At 42.6% G+C, this 22,791-nt stretch overlaps 1 protein-coding gene across 3 annotated transcripts; it reads right to left on the reverse strand.

Moving 5' to 3' along the window:
* Nucleotides 1–6,813: 6,813 nt before the first annotated feature.
* Nucleotides 6,814–22,621, reverse strand: ccdc171 (coiled-coil domain containing 171). Of its 3 annotated transcripts, XM_084923099.1 has the most exons (24): nt 22,338–22,608; nt 21,725–21,875; nt 20,323–20,599; nt 19,797–19,947; nt 19,268–19,437; nt 18,931–19,077; nt 18,754–18,846; nt 17,698–17,858; nt 17,426–17,564; nt 17,092–17,295; nt 16,924–17,013; nt 16,254–16,457; nt 15,818–15,985; nt 13,452–13,619; nt 11,660–12,164; nt 10,167–10,283; nt 9,903–10,078; nt 9,688–9,822; nt 9,436–9,615; nt 8,433–8,578; nt 8,301–8,355; nt 8,060–8,191; nt 7,764–7,916; nt 6,814–7,643 (listed from the first exon to the last, which is right to left on the reverse strand). In XM_084923099.1, the coding sequence occupies exons 1-24, from the start codon at nt 22,378–22,380 to the stop codon at nt 7,395–7,397; spliced, it is 4,014 nt and encodes a 1,337-aa protein (XP_084779225.1). In that variant the 5' UTR covers nt 22,381–22,608; the 3' UTR covers nt 6,814–7,394. The 3 variants fall into 3 exon arrangements, with proteins under 3 accessions (XP_084779225.1, XP_084779224.1, XP_084779222.1); XM_084923098.1 differs by having other exon boundaries at nt 9,436–9,822; nt 22,572–22,621; XM_084923096.1 differs by having other exon boundaries at nt 9,436–9,822.
* Between the last annotated feature and the right edge of the window lie 170 nt (nt 22,622–22,791).

Consider the following 22,791-nt stretch of genomic DNA (forward strand, 5'->3'; position numbering starts at 1 on the left):
GCTTGGTTTCAATGTAACTTTATTCTTTCATGAGTTATTTACAAGTTTCTGACCACTTATAAAATGTGTTCAATGTGCTGCCCATTGTGTTGGATTGTCAATGCAACCCTCTTCTCCCACTCTTCACACACTGATAGCAACACCGCAGGAGAAATGCCAGCACAGGCATCCAGTATCCGTAGTTTCAGGTGCTGCACATCTCGTATCTTCACACCATAGACAATTGCCTTGAGATGACCCCAAAGATAAAAGTCTAAGGGGGTCAGATCAGGAGACCTTGGGGGCCATTCAACTGGCCCATGACGACCAATCCACTTTCCAGGAAACTGTTCATCTAGGAATGCTCGGACCTGGCACCCATAATGTGGTGGTGCACCATCTTGCTGGAAAAACTCAGGGAACGTGCCAGCTTCAGTGCATAAAGAGGGAAACACATCATCATGTAGCAATTTCAAATATCCAGTGGCCTTAAGGTTTCCATTGATGAAGAATGGACCCACTATCATTGTACCCCATATACCACACCAAACCATAACTTTTGTTGTTCCAACAGTCTTGGAGGGATCCATCCATGTGGGTTAGTGTCAGACCAATAGCGGTGGTTTTGTTTGTTAACTTCACCATTCACATAAAAGTTTGCCTCATCACTGAACAAAATCTTCTGTGTGAACTGAGGGTCCCGTTCCAATTTTTGTTTTGCCCATTCTGCAGATTCTGTGCGCCGATCTGGGTCATCCTCGTTGAGATGCTGCAGTAGCTGGAGTTTGTAAGGGTGCCATTTGTGAGTAGCTAATATGTTCGACTAATGCCACTCTCTAGTGACATGCGGCGAGTGCTACGCTGTGGGCTCTTGCTGAACGAAGCTAGGACAGCCACTGATGTTTCTTCATTAGTGACAGTTTTCTTGCGTCCACATTTTGGCAAATCCAACACTGAACCAGTTTCACGAAACTGGCAAGCAAGCAGCTTGCTAACTGTAGCATGGGAGATGGGTGGTCTCGTAGGGTGTCTTGCATTGAAATCTGCTGCAATGACCCGGTTACTGCGTTCACCAGATATCAACACAATTTCGATCTGCTCCTCACGTGTTAACCTCTTCGACATGTCAATGGCTGTGAACAAAGAGAAACTTGTAAATAACTCATGAAAGAATAAAGTTACGTTGAAACCAAGCACACCGTTGTTTTTCTTGTAACATTACCAATAAGTTTGATGTGTCACATGGCCCTCTTCCTATTGAAAAAACAAAAGTTGTATCCAAGATGGCCGACTTCTAAATGGCCACCATGGTCACCACCCATCTTGAGGAGTTTGTCCCCTCACATATATTAATGTGCCACAAACAGGACTTTAATATCACCAACCATTCCCATTTTATTACGGTGTATCCATATAAATGGCCCACCCTGTATATTTCTGCATGTGCAAAACAAACAAAAATAAATAAATTGCAAAGAAACTCAGAAGCTAGTCAAAAAGAGAATAAAGTACACAACAGTATGTGCATTTAGAAAGGATAAGCAAGCCATGCAGTGCTTGCCCAGAAATCTAAAAATCAATTAAAATGTTTTATCTGTTAAAACGAAAATTGTTTCCACCTTCTTTTAGCCATAGTCCTGGCTGCAGATTTAAAAACTGACATCATATTACTTTGTTTCTTTCACAGGTCATCTAATGTGAGAGACACCGCTCTAAGACTACTAAATAAATAAGGCTGCCCTTGGTGTGTCCATCAGCATCTGTGTCCCCTGAGAAACAGCTTCCCCCAGGGAGGAAGGTTCCCCACCCGAGGGTCAGATTGAATCAGGGTGACAGTGGGACTTCTGCCCTGCAGTTAGAAACAGCAACAAGGTTAAATTGATTATATCGTCCTGAGAGTTTTGTTCTCTCAGAGCTTTAATGAAGCAGTCAAGTTCTCTTGTGAATAAAAAGAAAGAAATGTCACACTGTTCCAACTAAAGGAAGTTAAAGTGTTTTTCTTTTTAAAGAATCTGATCTGATAAATCTGAGGCATTGGGAGATAATAATAAATGTTTCTGCTGCACAAATATGTAATTTCCTCTTGTTAAGGACTAAGTTTAGTTATTACCTTTCTCTGTGCGTTTCTCAATAATCTTATCTCTGTATAGATCTTTAAAATAACTAAAATTTTAAAATAATTTCCTCCGTTGAGCGCTGTAACTTTCCATATCTAAATACTTTGGGTCACATCCAGAAGTTGAATAATCCGAGACTTGTTTTGGATAGTTACTGCTCAAGATTTTTTTTTTTTTTTTTTAAAGTGATCTGCATATATTTTTTTTCACTACACATTTAATTCTTTCTTGGAGCCTTTTTTAAATTAACCACCCAAATCCTAAACAAAGTACTTTTAATGTTTTTAAAAACCTTTAATTAGAACATTTATTTAGGCTTGATTAAGAACCCATTATGCAGATTTAGGACAAAAAGAAAATTTTAAATTAAGCTGTGAATTAAAATAATCCAGTAGACCAGAGTTCAGTTCAGTCCTTCACACCGAGATCAGCAGAAGAAAAAAACAGTCATACCAGAAGCAGAGAGACTTCACAGTTGTTCCTCATGGGAACTGAAACGACCTGAAAAGTTTCTTGTATTGTTGCTGTGAGGTGGAGGCACTCGCATACAGTGAAGGTAGGGCTGTTGGACAGGCTGTCTGTCTGCTGGGATCCAATGGACCTCTTTCCCGTTTTGATGTCGTACTAATTAAAATATCAGACGATAACACCCCGTTAGCGCGTGATCATCGCCGCTCCCTGACATACTTCCTGAGCAGAACCTCTCTGAGGGGTGGTGTTTGAAACACAGCAGCGGACCACCCCCTCTTTCTCCTCGTCCTGATGTGTATTTGTAAGTCCTGGTCCTGTACTCTTGGCTCAGTCTACAGGAAACTCAGTGAACCAGGTTACAGTGGCTCTCCGACACTTTAACATTAAAGTATGTTTGAAACAACACTTTAACTCAAGGTGTTTAAAAGTACTTTAGGTGCTTTTGTGAATGAACTTTTTGTTATTGCATCAAGACAGTAGTTGCAAATGTTCCCCCAACGGTTTTTCACAGCAGTTGCTTTTACAGCTTTTTGTTGCCATGTCCTAACTTGTTTGAGATGTGTTGCTGCCATCAAAGTCAAAATGAACTAATATTTTTCTTTAAAAGGCTCATTTTGTTAGTTTAAACATTTAAAATGTTTCATGGATTCTATTGTGAATAAAATGTGGGTTTATGAGATTAGTGGAAATTGGTTTTGGTTTTTTTAATTCACATTTTACACAGTGTCCCAACTTTATTGATTACTTTAGATCAATTCATCTCTAAACACGTGATTCTGAGACTTTTGCAAATGCACGACGAAGTTGACATTCTGCTTCAAACTCAATTCAAATGATCTAAACAGGAATGAAGAATGTGTGGCCCCTTTGTGTGATCCAACCTGACTTTCAGTTGTTCTAAAGAGTTTATTCAAACTAGCTCTTTCCTCAGGCCCCCTGCACATGTTTGGGTTTAGTATTCCTGATCTCCATTTAAACAGCTAATACATTAAAAATTTGCTCTGCTTCCAGCATGGCTTTTCCCCATCTGTCACTTTTCTGCCATTTGTCACCTCAAACGTTGAGTTCAGCGGGCTCCAGAGGTGAATTTTACATGACACTAAAGACTCTGTGTGTGTTTTGTGGTAAACATATATTTAACAGGACATGTTGAGTGCCTGAGTGTGTCCTCTCTTTCCATCTTCGTTCCTCCCCCACTCTTTGCAGTCCCTTATCCCACCCCCTTTGTATCTGTGTCATTGCTCTGGAGAGTGAGAGGGTTTCTCTTTGTAGTGAGTCCAACTTGGCAGCAATGCAGTCACTGCTGGGAAAGTGTGTGTTTAAGTGTGCGCTTAAATGAAATGTGTGCGCTGTCACAGGTGGAACTAGGACAGCATGCTGGGAGGACTCGGAGATGGAGAAGAAAAGTTTGTGGAGTATTCATATGGGAGATCGAGAACAGAAACAGGACGCTGACACCTTTTAATTCATTCTTTTTGTACTGATGTTTTGTTTTCTTTCGGTGTTCCAGCCTTTAGTCGTATTATTATTTAATGAACAGGAGGCTCGAACTTGGAAGAAAGTTCCTATGATGTTGATAGAAAAACAAACCCATGAAAAGGCGGCCCTTTCAGGTCTTTAATCCTGTTACAGTTTGAGGATCGTGCTGCGGATTAACGTCTGTCATGTGTGTGAAAGGATAACATGGGATTAAGTTGCTGTTTGACATTTCGCGGTGTCACATCAGACATCAGACTTCAGAGCAGAGGCCGATTCATCACATGAAACAAGTCAGGGCTTATTATTAATACTTTAATGTGGCTGCCAATGGGTAACGATACTCCACCCATCTGCAAACGGCAGGTTTGCAATCCTAAAGTCATCCTGCAAATGAAGTAGCTGTATTTACTGATCTTTAACAAGTTTCAGAGGAACGACTATGGTTAAGAAGAAAAACTGGACAATTTTACAGATGATTTAAACCATTTGAGAAGGTAATTACCACACAGTTCTAGTGTTCTCTTGAATATTAAGGGCTTCGATTTTGGCACTCTCTAAAGAGAGAAATGGTATAACCTTCCATAATCAAATTTCCACGACCAAAGAACAAACAGAATCAGAACGAACTTGTAATATTTGAACCTCAAAACTGAAAACCAATTACTTACTCAACAAATATCCAGATCACCATGAACAATATACCCAAGCACTTGGACTCATAGTCCATCAAACACCATTGAAACACTACTAACCATTATAGGCCTAGGGTTCTCAGATAATTCTTTAATATACCATCAAGGTGCACCTTTTGATTTGCCTTTGACTCTCTGGACTACCATTGAGCCAAAACAATTTTCCCCTTTCAGATCTTCACACCTGCAAACGTCTCAAACTGACTGTAAAGATAAAGTTTGTCAATTTGTTTCGTTTTTGAAGTCCCTGATCTCATACACAGTATATTCTGCTATATTTCATGCATTTAAACATGAAAGTAGTCCTTAACAAATTTGCCTGAACTCTGTAGAGGTTTAAGAATTACAAATAAAAAGCGCAGAAACAGTTTGCTTCATTGGAAACCTCCTGGATATTATTCCATGGAGGTTAGCGTTCTGTTATTGACATATGGCCACTCCGTCACATCCTTCCTTTGTAGACTGTGACATTTTAAAGCAAAGGCTTTAACTACGAGAAGAGCCAATATTGTGGATAGATACTATCAGGTTTTCGTCCCCAGTGGAAATATTTTTACTTCACAGATTCTAACAGTCACAGGAGACATTGTGTTTGTATGTAATTTTCTGGGAAACGCTGAGATAAGTAGCCTCAAGTGCAGCTGCTGGTCACTGTGGCACGAGTCGAAGCGGTTAAAGCTGGCGATCCTGTTGTGTCGCTGCATGCCGGAGCTTATCTTTGTTTCTGGATTACATTTTTTATCCTGTGAGGGAATTCACAGCTCCTCAGCTGGCCTCAGATTTGTCATTTGAATCTGGTTTTCTATGAGAGAAGCTGCTGCTTCATCAGGAATTAAACTTAATCTGTCGTTTGAGAGCGGGACAAACTCTGACCGCTGCCTCCTGTTCAATGAACCTGTCACTTTTCTTTTGGTGGAAAACACTAACCCAGCTGTCCTCTCTGTGATGCTAAGCTAAGCTACCCACTCCTTTCAAAGCAAATGACAGAGGAGTCAACAGCTGAAGGAGGGAGACAGCTTTTACCCGATTCCAGTGACTGTCAAGGAAAAAGCTTTCTGTGCACACCAGCAGTTTCTTTGATAGACTTTAAAGCTTGCATGCTAAATAAAACTAAAACTGTGTAATCTGTGACAAATAAATACTCTAAAAAAAGTAAGCTGGGAAGGACTGGCCACCAGGACTCATAACTGAAAAGGTGAGAGCAGGTCAGCAGGTCATGTTACGCCCAATGAAAACGGTCTTTGTATCGATAAGAGCTGAAGTTTAATTAAGACTGAGTGGCACTTATGTGTATTTTTTCTTTTCTCTTTGAGTTCATTTTGTTTCTCTTTGAGTGCAAAGAAGAACTCAAGACAACAGTAAAAAGCAGAGAATATAAGTTGGATATAAGTATGAAAGGAAGAGTGTAAGACAGGAGGGGGAGCTCAAAGGGACTCCTCAGAGACAGAGAAAAAAAAACGACGAACCCCTCCAGAGGAAAGAGGAGAGTCGCGTTCAGCTGAATCAGCGCAGCTCTCTGTGTGTCAGCAGCTTAAGTCACTTTGTAAAGACGTCACACACTCAGAGCCCGAGGACATTTCTTTGGCCCTCTCATGGTAATGCCAAATAAAAAAAAGAAGCACACACAGCCTGAGGCTTCACACACACACAGAGTTATTGTGCTGATGCAGTAGTTATGAAATGTTTGTCTTGATTGCTTTTCCTGCTGGAAAACTTTTGTTTTCACAACTTCAGTTTTTATCTTTAATGTTTTTTATTTTTGCAATATTTTGTTTGGAGGAATTTGTTTCGCTCTGAGGTCATGGATGTTTAAACTTAGTGGTCATTCAGTGTTCCTGAGATTTTTTTTTTTTGCTTAGTTTATTTATTTAATTGGATAATTTTAATTTTCCTTTAAGTCATTTGTTTTCTACTTTTTCCTCTTAAGGACTCATTTTGTGTCTGTGATGATGTCCTGTGTCCTTAGAGATTATTTGGGGTTATTTTTTTGTTTGTGATCATTTTACTCTTTTAAAAATTATTTGTTGTGTTCAGTTACTTACAGATTAGTAAAATGAAAATGCTGCCGTCACTCCTTAGTGTTTTTTTTAATTTTTAATTCCTAACAGTGAAAATCTGACAATAAATAAGTAAAAACAAATACAATGAACAAAAAAACATACATTTATATTTCTTTAGCTTTTCTGGTTTAGCTGGACATGTATCTGCTCGTGAGTTCTGTGTGCAAACAAACAAAATTTCAGCTCACACGAGAGCGAAAAAGTAACACGAACAGAAAATCTGCAGTGAGGTAACTGAGTAAAACCGACTGAACACACTAAAGAAGAATTTTCACTCTTTCTCTGTGATGTTTTCTTTCACATGAATCGTTTGAGAACGCACTCGGCCACAGCACACGAGCAGTAGCGTCTGAGTGACAGCAGCTCTGGTGGCAGCGGCAGCTGCTGATCCGTCACCGAGTCGCCGTCGTAACGCTCGACCATCTGGCCTTCAGGCGTCTGTCACCAGACAGCTGTGGAGAGAGCATGTTTGCCCGCTACTGCAGATGAATAAAGTTTTGGTTATTTGAAGGAGAAGTTTCTAAAATCAGAATGCCTCCACAACTTCAAAAAAGTGTTTCTTCTTCTGTGGTTTGTATCATTATAGAAATATGTGATCATTTCCGCCCTCCGCTCTTCACGTGACCTCTGGTTTTTTTTGTGGCTTTCTTCAACTTCGTTTGACCCACGGTGACTTTGCAAGAAGCCGATGTAGGGGAGGAACTTGCTTTTGATGGAGGGGTGGGGTTTACCTTAGAGGGGGAGTGGTTTACAGTGATCATCGGGTTCTTTGACAAATCACAGAAGGGAACAGCTTGAGGTATTTCCACGTCAGTGACAGGAAAGGTTTCTGTGAAATCAGACACCTGAAGAGAAACAAAGGTAATATTTATTGTAAACAGGAATTGTTGCATGTATAAAAATAATTCATTACACTAAAGATAGAGGCTTATAGAGACCAGTATTTAAAGGAGAGGGAGTCTTACAGGAACAAAGGCCAAGTTGTCACGGAGACAGGCATCCTGCAGCTCGCTACACAGTGCTGTCACATGACTGCGGTGGGCAGAGACTTCCTGCTCAAGCCAATCGATCCTGGAGCTGCAGGTGTGGCAGAGCTGAGAGATGGCGGAGAGAAAACTCTACACAGGAAGAGAAACATGAAGGGATGAACTGAGAGCGGCGAAGGGTGGAGGCTAAAGAGGAGAGAAAGGTGTAGAAGGAAGGAAGAAGAAAGGAGGGAAAAAATAAGCAAAGAAAGACACTTCCTTCCTTGCTCTGCTACCTGGCACGCTGTCGCCTCAGGAGCTCCCATGATGCTCTCTGCTCCACTCAACTCTAGGTTCTCGTGAGGTAACAGCAAGGGGCGGGGCTTGGCCTTCAGAGAGTGTTGCGATTGGACGAGACTGTCCCTGAACTGAAGAGCACACTGCATTGTTTCAACAACTGTGAGGCCCAGAGTGAGTTTTCAGCAGTCAAAGTGAGGTCACCTCACTGTGTGTGTGTGTTTGTGCGCATGTGTTCACCTGCTTGCAACTCGCCTCTGCAGCCTTCATGCAGCTGACCACACGGTCCCGACGTCTGAGAAACAACAACGTCAACAACCAACAATCTCACAGTAAACAAACTTCTGGGCGGAGCGAAAGAAGGCCCGCTACCTGCTGGCATCTCTCAGCTCTTCCTCAGCTCGCTGCAGCCTCTCCTCCACCTGCTTCTTCCCCTTCTGAATCCCTGATAGGTGCTTACCCAGAATCCTCAGTGAGCGCTCTTTCCGATTCACCTCCTGCCGAGCCTCTGACAGCACCTGGTGAGAGAGAGAGAGAGAGAGAGAGAGAGAGAGAGAGAGAGAGAGACCTAGAGTTACCTGAAAGTAACCAATACTGCACCTGGGCTAAGGTGTCCACTGTGCAGGCTTGCAGGCATCTTTTCCACATTAACTGTGAAGGTAAATTATTGACAACATCACCATTAAACAGCTCACAGTAAACAACTCTAGGTTCTCGTAAGGTAACAGCAAGCAGCGGGGCTTGCTCCTCCTGTTGGATATTAATATAGAAAATTAATGCTAGATCTTTGATTTGTACCTTTATGGATATTTAAAATCCGTGCAGTTTGACATTAAACATGATAGCATCAGAGAGAGCGTCTCATTTTCTAAGTTCCAGTTTACTCAGTTATTACATTGGTTTTGAAATGTGTTTAAAGCTTTATCTACCCACCTTTTTTGTGGAAACAGATGATAAATTGTTTTCCACCAAACTCCACTAACTAAACTTTAACTTTTCTCTGACAGGATGACGGGGCTGCGGTCAGACTTTTCTAGTTTGTGTCTGAACCAAAGGATCAAAACACCAAAGTCATGTAACAGGGCAAACTTGCCTGATCAATCGAGGCAGCAGGAGACAGTTCTGTGTTCTGTGAGGTAAAATTACTGTTTTTATGAATGGAGTCTGGTGGACAGCAATTTGGGTGACTTCCTGCTTACTGTAGAAAGGGCTGTTTGACAGAAGGCAAAGTGGTGAACATGTTCTCAATAGAGCGTCCATCAAACCCAGATCGAGTCAGATTCTGTGTGGGCGTGGCCTAATCCCACCTGCTGCAGGTAACACACTTGTTGTTGATGTTCAAAAAGAGCAGAGTGAATATTTGTGTGTGGCGTACCTGTGTGGTCTGTCTCAGTGTGCGCTGTGTTTCAGCTTGCTCGGCAGCATTTTCGTCGACTTGCCGCTGCAGCGTGTGCAGCTGGTTGGACTGTTCCTGGATCAGCATCTGAGCCTCCTGCTCTCTGCTCAGAGCCTGACGGAGCTCCACACACACACTCTGGAAACGCTCGTCTGGCACCTGAACACACACACACACGTACGTCATGAAGGTGTTTAGCATGCAGGTGTGTGTGTGCGTGTTTTGCCTCACCATTCTGCTCGTCTCCTTCCGGAGTCCTTTCCTCAGATTGGCCACCTCCAGCCGCAGGCTCCGCCTCTCCACCTCTGCCGAATGCAGCCGCTGGCTGAAGACCAGGAAATGCTGCTGGAGGACCGACACCAAACTCTGCTGGCGCACAGAGGTCAAAGGTCAGCAGAGGGAGACAGTTTCTCAGATAAAATTGAGTTTCTTTTGTGTTTAGCGACCTTTGTGTCAGACTGCAAAGACGTCAGGCTACTCAGACCGAGCCTCATTTGGCTGCTCAGTGTCTCCTCCTTCACGCCACAGGATGATAGGCTGGACTCTGATTGGTCGAGGAGGAGATCAAGGAGGCGAGACAAGCCTGCGCAAGCCACTGAGAGCAAGAGTGGAGGGGACGAATCTCGAGAAACAAAAGAAAAAAGATGTTTTTGAGGAGGTCTGTGTGTGTGTGTGTGTGTGTGTTTGTGTGTGTGTGTGTTTGTGGTTACCAGAGTCTCCCAGAGCCCCCTGCAGGTCAGACATGGAGGTCAGGATGGTGGATAAGAGACGTTTAGATCCAAACAAACGAGCACAAAGACCTTCACGACCGTCAGTCAGCTTTTTGTCTAAATAAAAAAAAAAAGAAAAGTTTCTCAGTTTCCTTTTGTTTTTTTAAACACACTCCATCAAACATTTATCATGAATGAAACACTTATTAATGTCTGCCAATGAACTAACTGTGCCAAAAGTCTAAGGTTTTATAAATCAGGACATGAAAATCCTTCAATCTTAAAATTTGGGAAATCTCAAACCAACTACAAAACACAACATATCACACTGTGTCATTATTTACTTTTTAAAAATGGCGTCTAAATCCAGGAGTGACGTGTGAAAAACTAAGTCCACCCTTACTGCTCCCACAGGAATTCAGAGGCTAAGCAGCAGCCACGTGCTGATAATCAAAAGCACTCAATTAAACTCATGATCATGTGTGAGCACCTCTATGATAGCAGGAGAAAGCCATTGTTAAACAATCTGAACTCTATCTCTACAGTCAGAACAGATTAATCCCACATGGAAAACATTGGAGGCTGCTGCCAAACTTCCTGCTGCTGCTGCAGTGGACCTCCCTGCAAATTCACTTGAAGGTCGGAGTGTAATTTGAGGCTCTATGGTCCTCAGTTAGCACGCTAAATGCTTGAGTTCTTGACGGTGCAATTAGAAAACAACAGAACAAGTGTGGCTTGTTGGGTATTTCAAGACCCTGCCTCTTCTCTCTTAAAAAAAGGTAGCATGGTTTAATTGCATCTGAAGAAACCGTAAGACTTCTGGAACGATGTGACCGATGGGCACATGAGAGCAAAGTAGAGATGTTTGTCCATAATGCACAACACCATGTTTGGAGAAAACTAAACACCTCATACCAACTGTCTGTTTGTTATTTAAGATTCAAATGTGAGGAGATGCATCCGACAGCTAAAGCTTGGCTGAAACCAGGTCATACGACAGGACAACGATCCCACCGAATTAACCAAGTCCAGACTTCAACTTGATTGAAATGCTGTGGAAGGACTTTAAGAGATCTGTGCACAAACCTCAATCATCTGAAGCAATGCTGTGAAGCAGAGTGGGACAAATTTCCTCCACAGAGATGTGAGAGATCAATAGTCATACAGGAAGTGATGACTTCAACTTCTTGCTGCTAAAGATCGTTCCACAAGCGACTGAATCATGGGCTGAACTGTTTTTCACAGGACCGCAGCACCACAGCATGTATGTGAGTCTGGTAGCTTGTCATTACACTGACACTCAGATACACAGTATTTACGCTGCTCTCTCAGCTGCTGTACAACATCAGTGACACACAGCAGTGCAGCACAGTCTGTGTGTGCCTCAGCACCATCTCTAACATCAGTGTGTTACTTTCTGAAGACGGTGTTTCCTTGAGCTGCTACAAACACACTGAAAGTGTTTCCTTTCTTGTTTGTGGAGGTGTGTGTACCTGGTGTGTCTCGAGCCTTCTGTGTCGCCGTATCCGCCCCTCCACAGACGCAGACAGCTGGAGCTCCGCCTCCTCTCTCCAGACGAAGCAACACTGTCGTGTTCCTGGCCAGCGAACACCACCTCCTCACTGCCAGCACAGCACACACAGTCCTCCTCCACCTCTTCGTTGCCCTCGTCCTCTCTCTCTTCTTCTCTTCCTCCTTCTCTTGGTCTTTCTCTCCTTCCAGAGCATCAACCAGCCTCCTCACCTCCTCCTCCAGCTGCTCCCGCTCTGCTAGCTGCCGGCACAGGAATTTCTTCTGCTCAGAAAGTCCACACAGACGGTGGTAAGCGTGCCTCAGCGCTCCACCCAGCAGGGCGCAGGCTAAGAAGAAGGACGAGGACTCCTTGCGGCTTCGAGAGAGGAGGCCTCTGAGCTGGGAGAGGTCAGAGGTCAGCGAGGAACAGCGTTGCTCCAGAGAGGAGGTGCGATCACGGAGAGAGTCGCACTGAGAGCGGCAGAGCTGGAACAAAACGTGGAGGGGTTAGCATCCAAAATCAGAAACACGCTGATTCAACAAAGAGATAGAAGTGGGCGGAGCTGATGTGTATGCCGCCTCCAACGTAAAAACACACAAACAAAAAAAATCTGCCATTTTCAGATCTTAGGTAACTGTGCACGTCTGGTATTAACACAGAGTGTGAGTATTTATTACACGGCGTGCTGCGGGGAAAAGCCTGTTCTAACGTTTGAGTCTAAGGTTTATTTTTTAGCACCTGGCGGCTCTTTTTTGGTTGTCATCCGTAAACTCTCTGCATTCTCTTTTATGTGATTCGGTTTATTTTGAAGCAGACGACGGAGCCACGCAATGGTTTTACCGTCGTTGTTGCTAACGACAACGCATAAAAACAGGCGCTTGTCCGTCCGTAGTGTGGTTATATTAAATATAAGAGAAAGAGAGAACTTTAAGAAATGAATATAGCCACTACAGTGACCATCAAAACGGTGAAAAAATATTGCCGTAAACAGTTTATTTTGCGACACCGCGAAATAAACGATAGCGTAAAATGAAACGATAGACGTTTTTATATCGTCATCCGATATATATCATTATATCGAACAGCCCTAATGCTGGGTGTCACGGATAGATAAGTAGAAACTCTATTCAGAGCGTGGACTGCAGTGATCATTTTGACAGAAAATTCTGAGTTAGTTTTAGTCATAATTTAGGCCTCTAAAATAGTTTTGTCGCCATAATATTACAAGATCATAGTAGAATATATCTGAAATGGATTCAGTGACTGAAATAAAAGCTTGTTGTATTTTTAATGGTGACAGTTGTTTACACGGTTAAACAAAGCTACTTATTTTCCTTTACATTAAATATGAAATGTGTCAACATGTCTTTTCTTCTCTGCTTTCGCATTTATTGCGTTTTCATGAGAAAAAACGTGTAAAGTGTGACGCTGCTCAGTGACACAAAGGTTGTAATAACTTTGTAACAAATCCCTATTAAGCTTTGCCTTTTTCTGCTCTTCACTCTTTGGTGAACTTTTTCTGTTGTTGTAAATGTTGCTGCAGAGAATTTTATGCTTTCGGAGACAACAAAGTTGGAAGTGAAGAGATGATTTTTGTATCTGTCGTCTCGTCTCTTCGGAGAATCTGACCAAAGGGACTGATAACTGAAATCTTTCTGCTTCCAGCCTGCTGATTCAGCTCACAGTGCCTCTGTCGCTGCAGGGCGACATGACTGACGTACACGAGGCGCTGAAACACCCCAGGGATGAGTGTGTGTGTATGTGAGTGTTACCTGCAGCTCGCTCTGCAGCCCCCTCACAGTGTGTGTGTGCTGTCTGCTCCACTCCTCCTCCCTCCTCCTCACGCTCTCCTCCAGACGGGACAACACACACTCCTGATTCCGCTGCAGCTCGCGCACACACACACTCTTCTTGTCGCACACGCTCTGCAGGTGGGCGATCTGCAGCGAGAGAGGAAAGAAAAACAGGGTGGGGGAGGGGCAGAAGAGCACTTCAACATTTTAGCCACATGGGAAATATAATGTTCACAGTCTGTCAGCAAACTGTTGCAGATGTGTCACAGCTGGCAAGTACAGGAAGTGAAACCTTGTAGCTCAGTGTCACCTCGCCGGTTTGTGAAAATACTCTGAGGGTCTCAGGCCTCTGAATGACGCCACAGTCCTGGACAAGACCCCAATTTATTCATATAGTCAGGAAGCTAATGTTAGCCGGCTCGCTCCTATATTGCTTATCAACATGTTTGCTAGCATTAAACAAGATAAAGCCACTTTTATCAGATGAAGCCCATTTAAACAAACAGAAATTTAACTGGCATTCAAGTAAAGTTCTTTCACCATCAAAATATCAATTGATTCAAATTCAACACTCAGACTGTCTATATTTTGACTAACATATGTTATCAAGTAGGCAAACACATCTAAATGCAAGTTATCTAAAGCTGTGACCACACAGGAACTGATTCCCTCTGACATGATAGCCAGAAACCATACACACTACGTCACTACTAGGCAGACCCTGGTCTATTACTAGATTTTAGATTTATTAACCTGGCGCAACTTTTCTTGTATTTACAGCACAGTAATTTTAATCTGTAAATCTGTAAAATGTAAATAAGGACAAAGAAAAAGGACGAACCTTAAACTACATCTTTTTCAAAAGTTCTATTTTAGTTTTTATATGAATTCACTCTTTACTTTTGTTTAAAAGAACGTTTTACTATCAGAATGCCATTCAGCTTATTGTGAAAAATAATTAAAACGTAATAATAAATAATTAAACATCGTTGAAATGTTGTAGAATTGTACTTTATTTGTTTGTTTCATTTGACAGCCAGTTGCTGATTGTATACAGTCACTGATGCAACTGTTAGGCTACTTCAAATGATAACTTGTCATCCTGCCATAGAAGGACAATGACATTCAGCATCTACAAGTGACTCTTGGTGACACAAAGTGGCCCTGAGATGTATTTTCTCAACATCAAGGCAAACCAGTGAAGCAATGAGATTGACAGATACTGGTGATTAACTCATGAAAGCAGAGTGAACACGTTTAAGGGCAACTAATAATAATAATGGATTGCATTTATATAGCGCTTTTCGGGACCCCTCAAAGCACTTTACAATTCCACTATTCATTCACTCTTCCATTCATACACTGGTGAAGGCAAGCTACAGTTGTAGCCACAGCTGCCCTGGGGCAGACTGACAGAGGCGAGGCTGCCATATTGCACCATCAGCCCCTCTGGCCAACGCCAGTAGGCGGTAGGTGAAGTGTCTTGCCCAAGGACACAACGACGAGACTGTCCGAGCCAGGGCTCGAACCGGCAACCTTCCGATTACAAGACGAACTCCCAACTCTTGAGCCACGATCACACTAGAGCATAGGTGTCAAACTCTGGCCCGCGGGCCAAATTTGGCCCGCAGCCTACTTACTTTTGGCCCGCGAAGCCATACCAAATTACTATTAGAGCTGGCCTACTGGTATTATACAGCTAATATATATATTGTTTAGTATTAAGCTTTTCTTGTTCCATACTCAGTTTTTCAGCAAAACTTGTTTGAGTCCATAAGAAGAGATTCATTCTTAAATCTGGAGGAAGATTTTTTTTCAATAAATATTAATGTTAGCCCGCGACTTTGATCCAGTTTTGAATTTTGGCCCACTGTGTATTTGAGTTTGACACCCCCGCACTAGAGTTTAAATAACCCTGTGGTGACCAGGTTTGGCACTTGCACCTAAAAAATTAGCATTTTCTTTAAGATCTGGGTGTGAAAGAAGTTAGTCAAGGCAAACAAAGATCTCACTAACAACAAATTTTATTGGCTCTGTACCAAAGGAACAATCATCAGAGCTGCAATGATTAATCAATCATACTTTTATTCTTGGGGTCTGAAGAGTAGAGCTGAACAGAAAACAACTGAAACGAAACCTGGATTGTTTCTAATGACAAGCAGGGGGAGACTCATCTGGACTTCACTTAATCCTGGTTTCAGATTCTAGTTTCAAGTGTTATTAAATAAAACACATTTATTTTATAAATTGTGTTCATATGAAAGTAAAAAAGGACAATAAAGCAGGGGAATGTTTTTGAGGTGAAGACAGGATGGGTATCAGTGGGTGAATTCAGCTTGGTTTACCTTGTTGTTGGCTTTCTTGAGGTCAGAGGTCAGCTGGTCCACCTGCTCGCTGATGACATCACACAGCTCCTTCCAGGTGAAGTTACCCAGAATGCTCTGGGATTGATCGAGGAGGACGCAGCCAGCCAGCAGGCGCTGGTAGAGGCAGTAGAGGAAGGACAGATGGGCCTGAAACACAGACAGAGGCTCAGTATGAGGAGGCTGTAATGCATTTAATCCTCAGCTGTAATGATATAATGACATCATGCTGCTGAGAGAGCGGGCTCAAACTGTGACTCTGCTGCCACACAACACACACAACACAAGTGTTTAACTGACAACTTTTCACTTTTTTCATTTAAATTGAGTCAACAGAAGATAAAAATAGTTTGAAAGTAACGGACAGATTAGTGCAGCACCAGAATCATAACAAATGTTAAAAATCTCGATTCAGCACCGTCGACTCTTTCTTGTAGTGTTCAGTTATCTCCTGGACTTCTGCTGTCCTCTCCTCCCTCTCCTTCTCTAGTTCTCTCTTCCTCTCCTCCCTCTCTCTCTGCAGCTCGGCCTCCTGGCTTTGACTCCGTGTCGACCAATCAGAGCTCTCCTGGCGTAAGCGAGACACCTCCTCCTTCAGTTTCAGCGTCTCCTGCTGAGACTCCTGGAGAAGAAAAAAGAGAGAAAAACAGGTTGAGACATAAAAATATACCTTCCAACAAACCAGAAAATGTCTTTACAGATTACACAGAGACCCTGACCTTCCACCAACGTACTGAAGATCTTTAAAAAAATGTCCTTTGAAAGTAACAGTCCCTGCTTCACAGAGACACACTTGTTAGTCCCATCTATCCAAAAAAGGAAACTTGGTGTTTCCACTCTTAAGTCTGCTTATATCACGTCATGTGATTTATATACATGCTGGATTCTGTCTATCAAGGAGCACTGAGATTCATTACCAACTTTAATGAGAAGCCTTTAATCTGGGATTTTATTTATTTTTATTTTTACCATTATTTATTATGTAAAAAAGAAAACTCATCCAGTACTCCCGACTTTTCCAGCACTGGCAGTCCACATTAGTCCTATCATTGTCTGGGATTCCATTTAGGATAAAGACCTGTACTTACATCAATCTGACTCCTCTGATCTGAGGTCAGCTGCTGAAGAGTCTGGTTCTCCTCCTGCAGCTTCTCCGACACCAGCAGCAGCTCCTGGAGCTGCCACAGAAGAAGAGCAGAGGAATAAAATCACAATTCACCAGAAGAAACGCAGAAATAAACGAGAGGAATCTGTACCTGTCTGTCAGCGTCTAACAGCCTCTGCTGGTATGAGCTGAGCGTGATCCTCAGCAGCTGCAGGACTTCAGCAGGAAGACTCTGTTTCCCATCATCCTCTGCAGGTTGCGCTGATGGTTCGCTGGTGTGCTGTTGCAGAGCGTCTCTGATCTGTTTCACACAGGTCACAAACGCCTCCTCTGTGTTGCACTGCCTCTGAACGGCCTAAACACAGTTCACAGAAATGACCAAGAAGAATTCAGATATTCCCTTTGATCGTAGCGCGACATGCACATGCCACACAAACATGAACACACCAAGTTAAAGCGTGTGTGTGTGTGTGTGTATGTTTTACCTGCTCCAGCAGTGAGTGTGTGTTTGCATGCTGTCGTTCCTCCCCCTCAAGTTTTTCTGAGAGGTCGGAGGTCGTCTTCCTCTCCGTTTCCAAAGCAGTGCTCATGACAGACTTGCACTGCTCGTACTCTAACTGCAACCTGTGCACATGTTAGAAATCCCAATTACAGACAACTAAAGAAAATATATCCAGCCTTTAGTGATGTGACTGGTTGATTAGATCAGATGACAGTTTATATATTTTTTTAGCCGCATTTTCTGCAGTGACCTCACCGCTCCAGAACGCGCTCAGTGCTGCTGCTCCTCTCTCTCTCCTGGCTGTAAGCGTTCTCCACCTCTCTGAACTGAGCTCTCAGCAGCTCCAGGCTGCTCTGTGCCTCCTGCTGGCTGGACCGCTCCACCGCCACCGCCGCCTCCAGGTCCCGCACCCGCAGCTGGTGGTTACATGAAAAGGTAGATATATTGATAAGACTTTAATGATACTTCAGTGATTCTTTATGAGTTCCTTTAGTGAATCGTTTTTATTTTAACCTCCTAGGACCTGGCGTCCACATATGTGGACATCACATTTTGGGTTATTTAGACCAAAATACTCAATTTTGCTCTACAAGGCCTGATATCCACTTACGAGGACATTATGCTGCTACTGTTCTATCAAAATGTTAAACGAATATCCTCATATGTGGCTCTCATTTTTCTTCGAAACAAAAATCAGGTAAAAAACAAATCTGGTAATTCTTTGTTTTTACATTCATCAGGTCCCAATCAGCCCAAATATCAAAGAAAAATTAAAAATGCATGCAGTGGAAGAGTTCGGGTCTTAGGAGGTTAAGAAGTTTGGCTAGCACAGATAGATCAGATATTGGTCTATAATTAGTTACAACTGCTGGGTCACCTCCTTTGTTGTGGGAGGCTCTGCCACAAAATGCGCTGCCAGCGTCAAAAAGTAAGGATCTATTAAATCAGTCCTGAAGATTTTCTATGATCTAACACTTTAAGAGCATTATGGACCTCCTGCACAGAAAAAGGAACAAAGTTAAATGGCTGACTGATGTACACCATATTGCACTACAAAGGGCCTAACTTTGACTCAAAGTGCTTGCTTTGAAGCCGGGATGTTGTTTTAAACCAAAGCGTTCACCTTGTTTGCATTTATAACAGTTTCACAGGTTCTGAACTAGAACTGGTCCTCGATTCGAGTTGTGGATCACACAGAGATTTTATCTGATCCAAGGCGTTTAAAAACTATTGATGTGTTTTCTCTGTTAGTGAAAACCTCTCTGCACTTTAATTGAATATGTTAAAGCTCCGACTCTGCGCGTTTGTTACCTGGACGATCTCAGAGTTGAACTTTGTCTCCAGGTGAGCACCTCGCTCTGCCTCGATGTTCGACTGAAGAGACTTCACCCTCTGCTCCAGCAGCTGGAGAGAGAAGACACACATCTGTTCTTTCTCCCGTTTCCCACCCAATGTTAAAAACAGGAACAGGGTCTGGCCTCCCCTCACCTCCTTCTCCCTGCGGCTCCTCTCCTCTTTCTCCATCAGCTGCTTTAGCTCGTCGGCACGTCGTCTTTTCACCTCGGCCTCCTTCTCTCGCTCCGTCTGCACCTTGGCCAGCCTCGTCTCTGACTCCTCCAGAGCAACCTCCTGATCCTTGCAGACCAGAAGACACAAACCAAACCCCAAGAAACTTGTTTGAGGGTGAAGAAATACTGGATTCAATCTGTTTTTCAGCCCATTATTAGGCTGGTAAATGAAATAATGTTTTAATCATCTTTAAGTTGAATTTCTGAGTTTTTCTTTGTCACACGAAGACAGAGCTCTTTTCTGTTGTGACTCTAACCTTCAGCAGTTGGTGCAGTCTCTGGTTTTCAGAACTGAAACTCTGAATCAGTCGATCTCGCTCCTCCACCTCACGCTGCAAAGCGTGCCGGTCTCCCTCGCCGGCCTGCCGCGTGATGTCCAGAGCTTTCTGCAGCTCCTCGACCGCCTGCTGGAGCTGCGCCGCTCGCTCTACCACACAAACACAAACATTGTCAGAGCTGTTGGTGCTCTAAGCCACGACATTTATAGATCAAGAGATTGATGCGGTCCTGCTGAGGATTTCTTGAGTACAGATGAAGAGTTCTTATATTTCTTTGACTTGTCGACATAAAAAACTCTACAAGGACAGAACTTTGTAGCACTTCATTTCACAGATCACTCTACAATCAAAAAGGAAGGACTATTAAAAGTCTGCTCTGTTAAAGTGACATCATGTGTTGCACTAAACTACACTGCCAGCTTTTTTCTAATTGGCCGATTTCGGGAAGCCTGCTCCTGCGGGGGATCGCACGCAGCATGAAGCAGAAAGGTGTGTTGGATTCGTGTACCTGTGAGCGCCTGTTTGTCTCTGCTCAGCTCGGTGATTCGCTCGGCATCTCTGCGGCTCAGAGTCAGTTGGTACTGAAGCTCCACCCTCTGAGCCTCGCCGCGCTCCACCGAACACCGGAGCCGGGTCAGCTCTGCCTGCAGCCGACACACCTTAAACACCACAGTAACCACACACACACTTACATTATTATTTTTTATTTGTAGCTGATTATTTATCATTTGCTAATTTTTAATTTCTGTCCAAAGTTTTATCTTTTTATCTTGAACATTTTGGATTTTCGATGCATTATTTGCACTTTTTTTCCAAAACTCTGAACCTACTTTCTCACTCCTTCATATCTTTTAATCATAATTATGATTTTCATCTTTGGTCACAATTTCAGGTGACTGTTTAGATGACATGAAGGGGGAAATTAGCTCTTGAGAGCCAAACCGTTTTTGTAGCAGGCTGTAAACATGTTTAAAGTTGGACATTTTGTTGCTGGACATTAGAGGAACTGCAGGTTATGATTGGCTGTAGCTCACCTCCTGGTTGTGGCTCGCCTTCAGCTGCAGTTTCTCTTTCTCCAAATCGTTGACTCTCCACCTGAGCCTCCTCCAGTCCTCGCCCCCATCGTGCCCTTCTGACGCCACCCTCCTCCCTCCCCCACCCCTCCCCCCATTTCCTCCGCTTCTGTCTTTCCCTCTTCCTCTCTCTTCCCACTCCTCTTCCTCCTCTCCTTTCCTCTCAGCCCTCCTTCTTCGCCGGTCTCCTGCTGCCTGCTTCTGTTTCTGCTGCGGAGCGTCAAAGCTCAAATTTGACCTGAAGAAAGCAAGAAACTATTTTTTAATTTTTTTTATTAAATACCCACATAACAGCTTAACTTAATCTCAGAAATGTGATTTTTTTTTTATATAATAATTTTTAAATTAGCTGATGCTGTGAACACCTTCAAAGAGCAGATTGTTTTTAATCAGCCTTCTGTCCATATTCTTCAGATTCTTCAAAAAAAAAAAATCTACATTTTTGTTTAATTTTCACCTTATCTTCTGACTTTTTATCTCAAAATTCACAGAATCTAAAGCTCATTTCCCCACATTTTTATGACTCATTTATACCATTCATAATAGACTAATTTCAACATTTATAATTGTCGTGTTGTGTTGTACGTGGGACAGTTTTCCAATGTACTATTGTACTATGTATGACTGTGCAATGACAATAAAGAGTTATCGTAAGTAAAAATTATAACTTCTTATATAGTCGCCTTTTTTAAGATCTTTTTAAAAAATATGTCGAAGTATGCTTTTAATCCCCCCCCCCTTCAGAATCAGAATCAGAATACTTTATTAATCCCTGGGGGAAATTATTTTTTGTTACAGTGCTCCATTATAAACCAACATTAAGACAAGACAGACAATATGCTAACTAAGAATAGTACAATATATACATATATATATATACATACATAAGTCACTCATAAATAAATAGCTGGAAAAGAAACGTGTAGTTGTAGCAGTAACCAGTGTGTTAAGTGGATGCGTTGTACAGGGAGATGGCCACAGGCAGGAAAGATTTCCTGTGTCGTTCAGTGGTGCTTTTCGGTACTCTCAGTCTCTCACTGAACGTGCTCCTGTGACTGACCAGCATGTCATGGAGTGGGTGGGAGGTGTTATCCAACATTGTCTTTATCTTGGACAGCATCCGCCTCTCCGACACCACCTTGAGGGAGTCCAGCTCCATCCCCACAACATTACTGGCCTTACGGATTAGTTTATTAAGTCTGTTGGCATCTGCGACCCTCTTTGTTTGGGAAACTGTTCCCTTTTTGGCTCTTATTTTAGTTTAAATCTTAAAACTAAAGAAAAAAACAGTAATTTAATTCTTCAATCATCCAAAGTTTACATTTTTAAGGCCAACTAGGTCTTAAAATTTGCCTGCACCCACCTTGCCTTGTCCTCCCCGGAGCTCCGGGCTCTGCTGCCCGCCGGTCTCTCTTCGATATCCCGCGGCTCTGCTCTCCTCTCCCCGCTCTCGCTTCGGTCAGGTTGTCTCCTCCTCTTTGCTGTTTCCGTCTGCATATCTGAGTTCAGTGAACCTGGAATTGCATTTAAATGTCTGTTACTGTCACGCCTGAAGCTGTCCGATTTCCTCTTTGTGACCCCGGAGACTCTTTTGGTTGCTCAGACGCTGCTGTTGCCCTGCCAGCAGACGCACACGAAATTACAGCGAGCTCTGTTTACAAATCGTCTAAGTTAATTATTGCCTACATATAATAATGCTTATACAAGTTCTACAAAAACAGTTACGACTAGTGATGAATAAACGGACCAGGTGATCAATTCGGCATCAGTAACAGAGCCCCCCCAAAAACGTATTTCCGCAAGATTTCTACTTTATAACTTAAATCTCTACGTATATCCTCAAGCGCTATAAATACTTGTCAGGTGTTTCCTGTTGGGATTTTTGTCATTTTACATAAGTCTTGTTGGCTTAAATGTGTACCGAATTATTTAAAACACTGTCTTCATCCTAACCAAATTGTTGAGTTTTCACTTACCTCTCTGAAACTTGCTATCTATCGAGTCAGCGACGAACTCCATTATTTTGTGAATGAAGCTTTGTTCTCGTACGATAAACAGTCCCGAAAAATACTCTTATTTAATAAATAACCAACATTAGAGGGTTTTTTTAGCTTCAAACCCGTGTTTAATCATTATGTGACGCTCAGTGTCATCTTATCTAAGCACACATTTAGAAAGAAAACGTTTAAAACACTGTTATTAACACTTACTGTCGCACTAAAACCGAAGCCGTTTGAATCTGACGCCATCTTTAGCGTCAGTACGTCGCTTCCGGATCAGCGCTGGATTGGCTGGTTAAAGTTTTTTATTAACGTATTTATTTTTATTTGTTTTGAATGCATTTTATTTATCTTATACTCAATTTTAGAGCAGTTTATCAGATTAAATTATATTTGATTAAATGTAGTATTTTTGGTATAATTTAGTTAT

The sequence above is a fragment of the Perissodus microlepis genome, chromosome 3 (assembly GCF_051167445.1).
Source record: "Perissodus microlepis isolate ML-2025 ecotype Zambia chromosome 3, ASM5116744v1, whole genome shotgun sequence".
NCBI lineage: Eukaryota > Metazoa > Chordata > Actinopteri > Cichliformes > Cichlidae > Perissodus > Perissodus microlepis.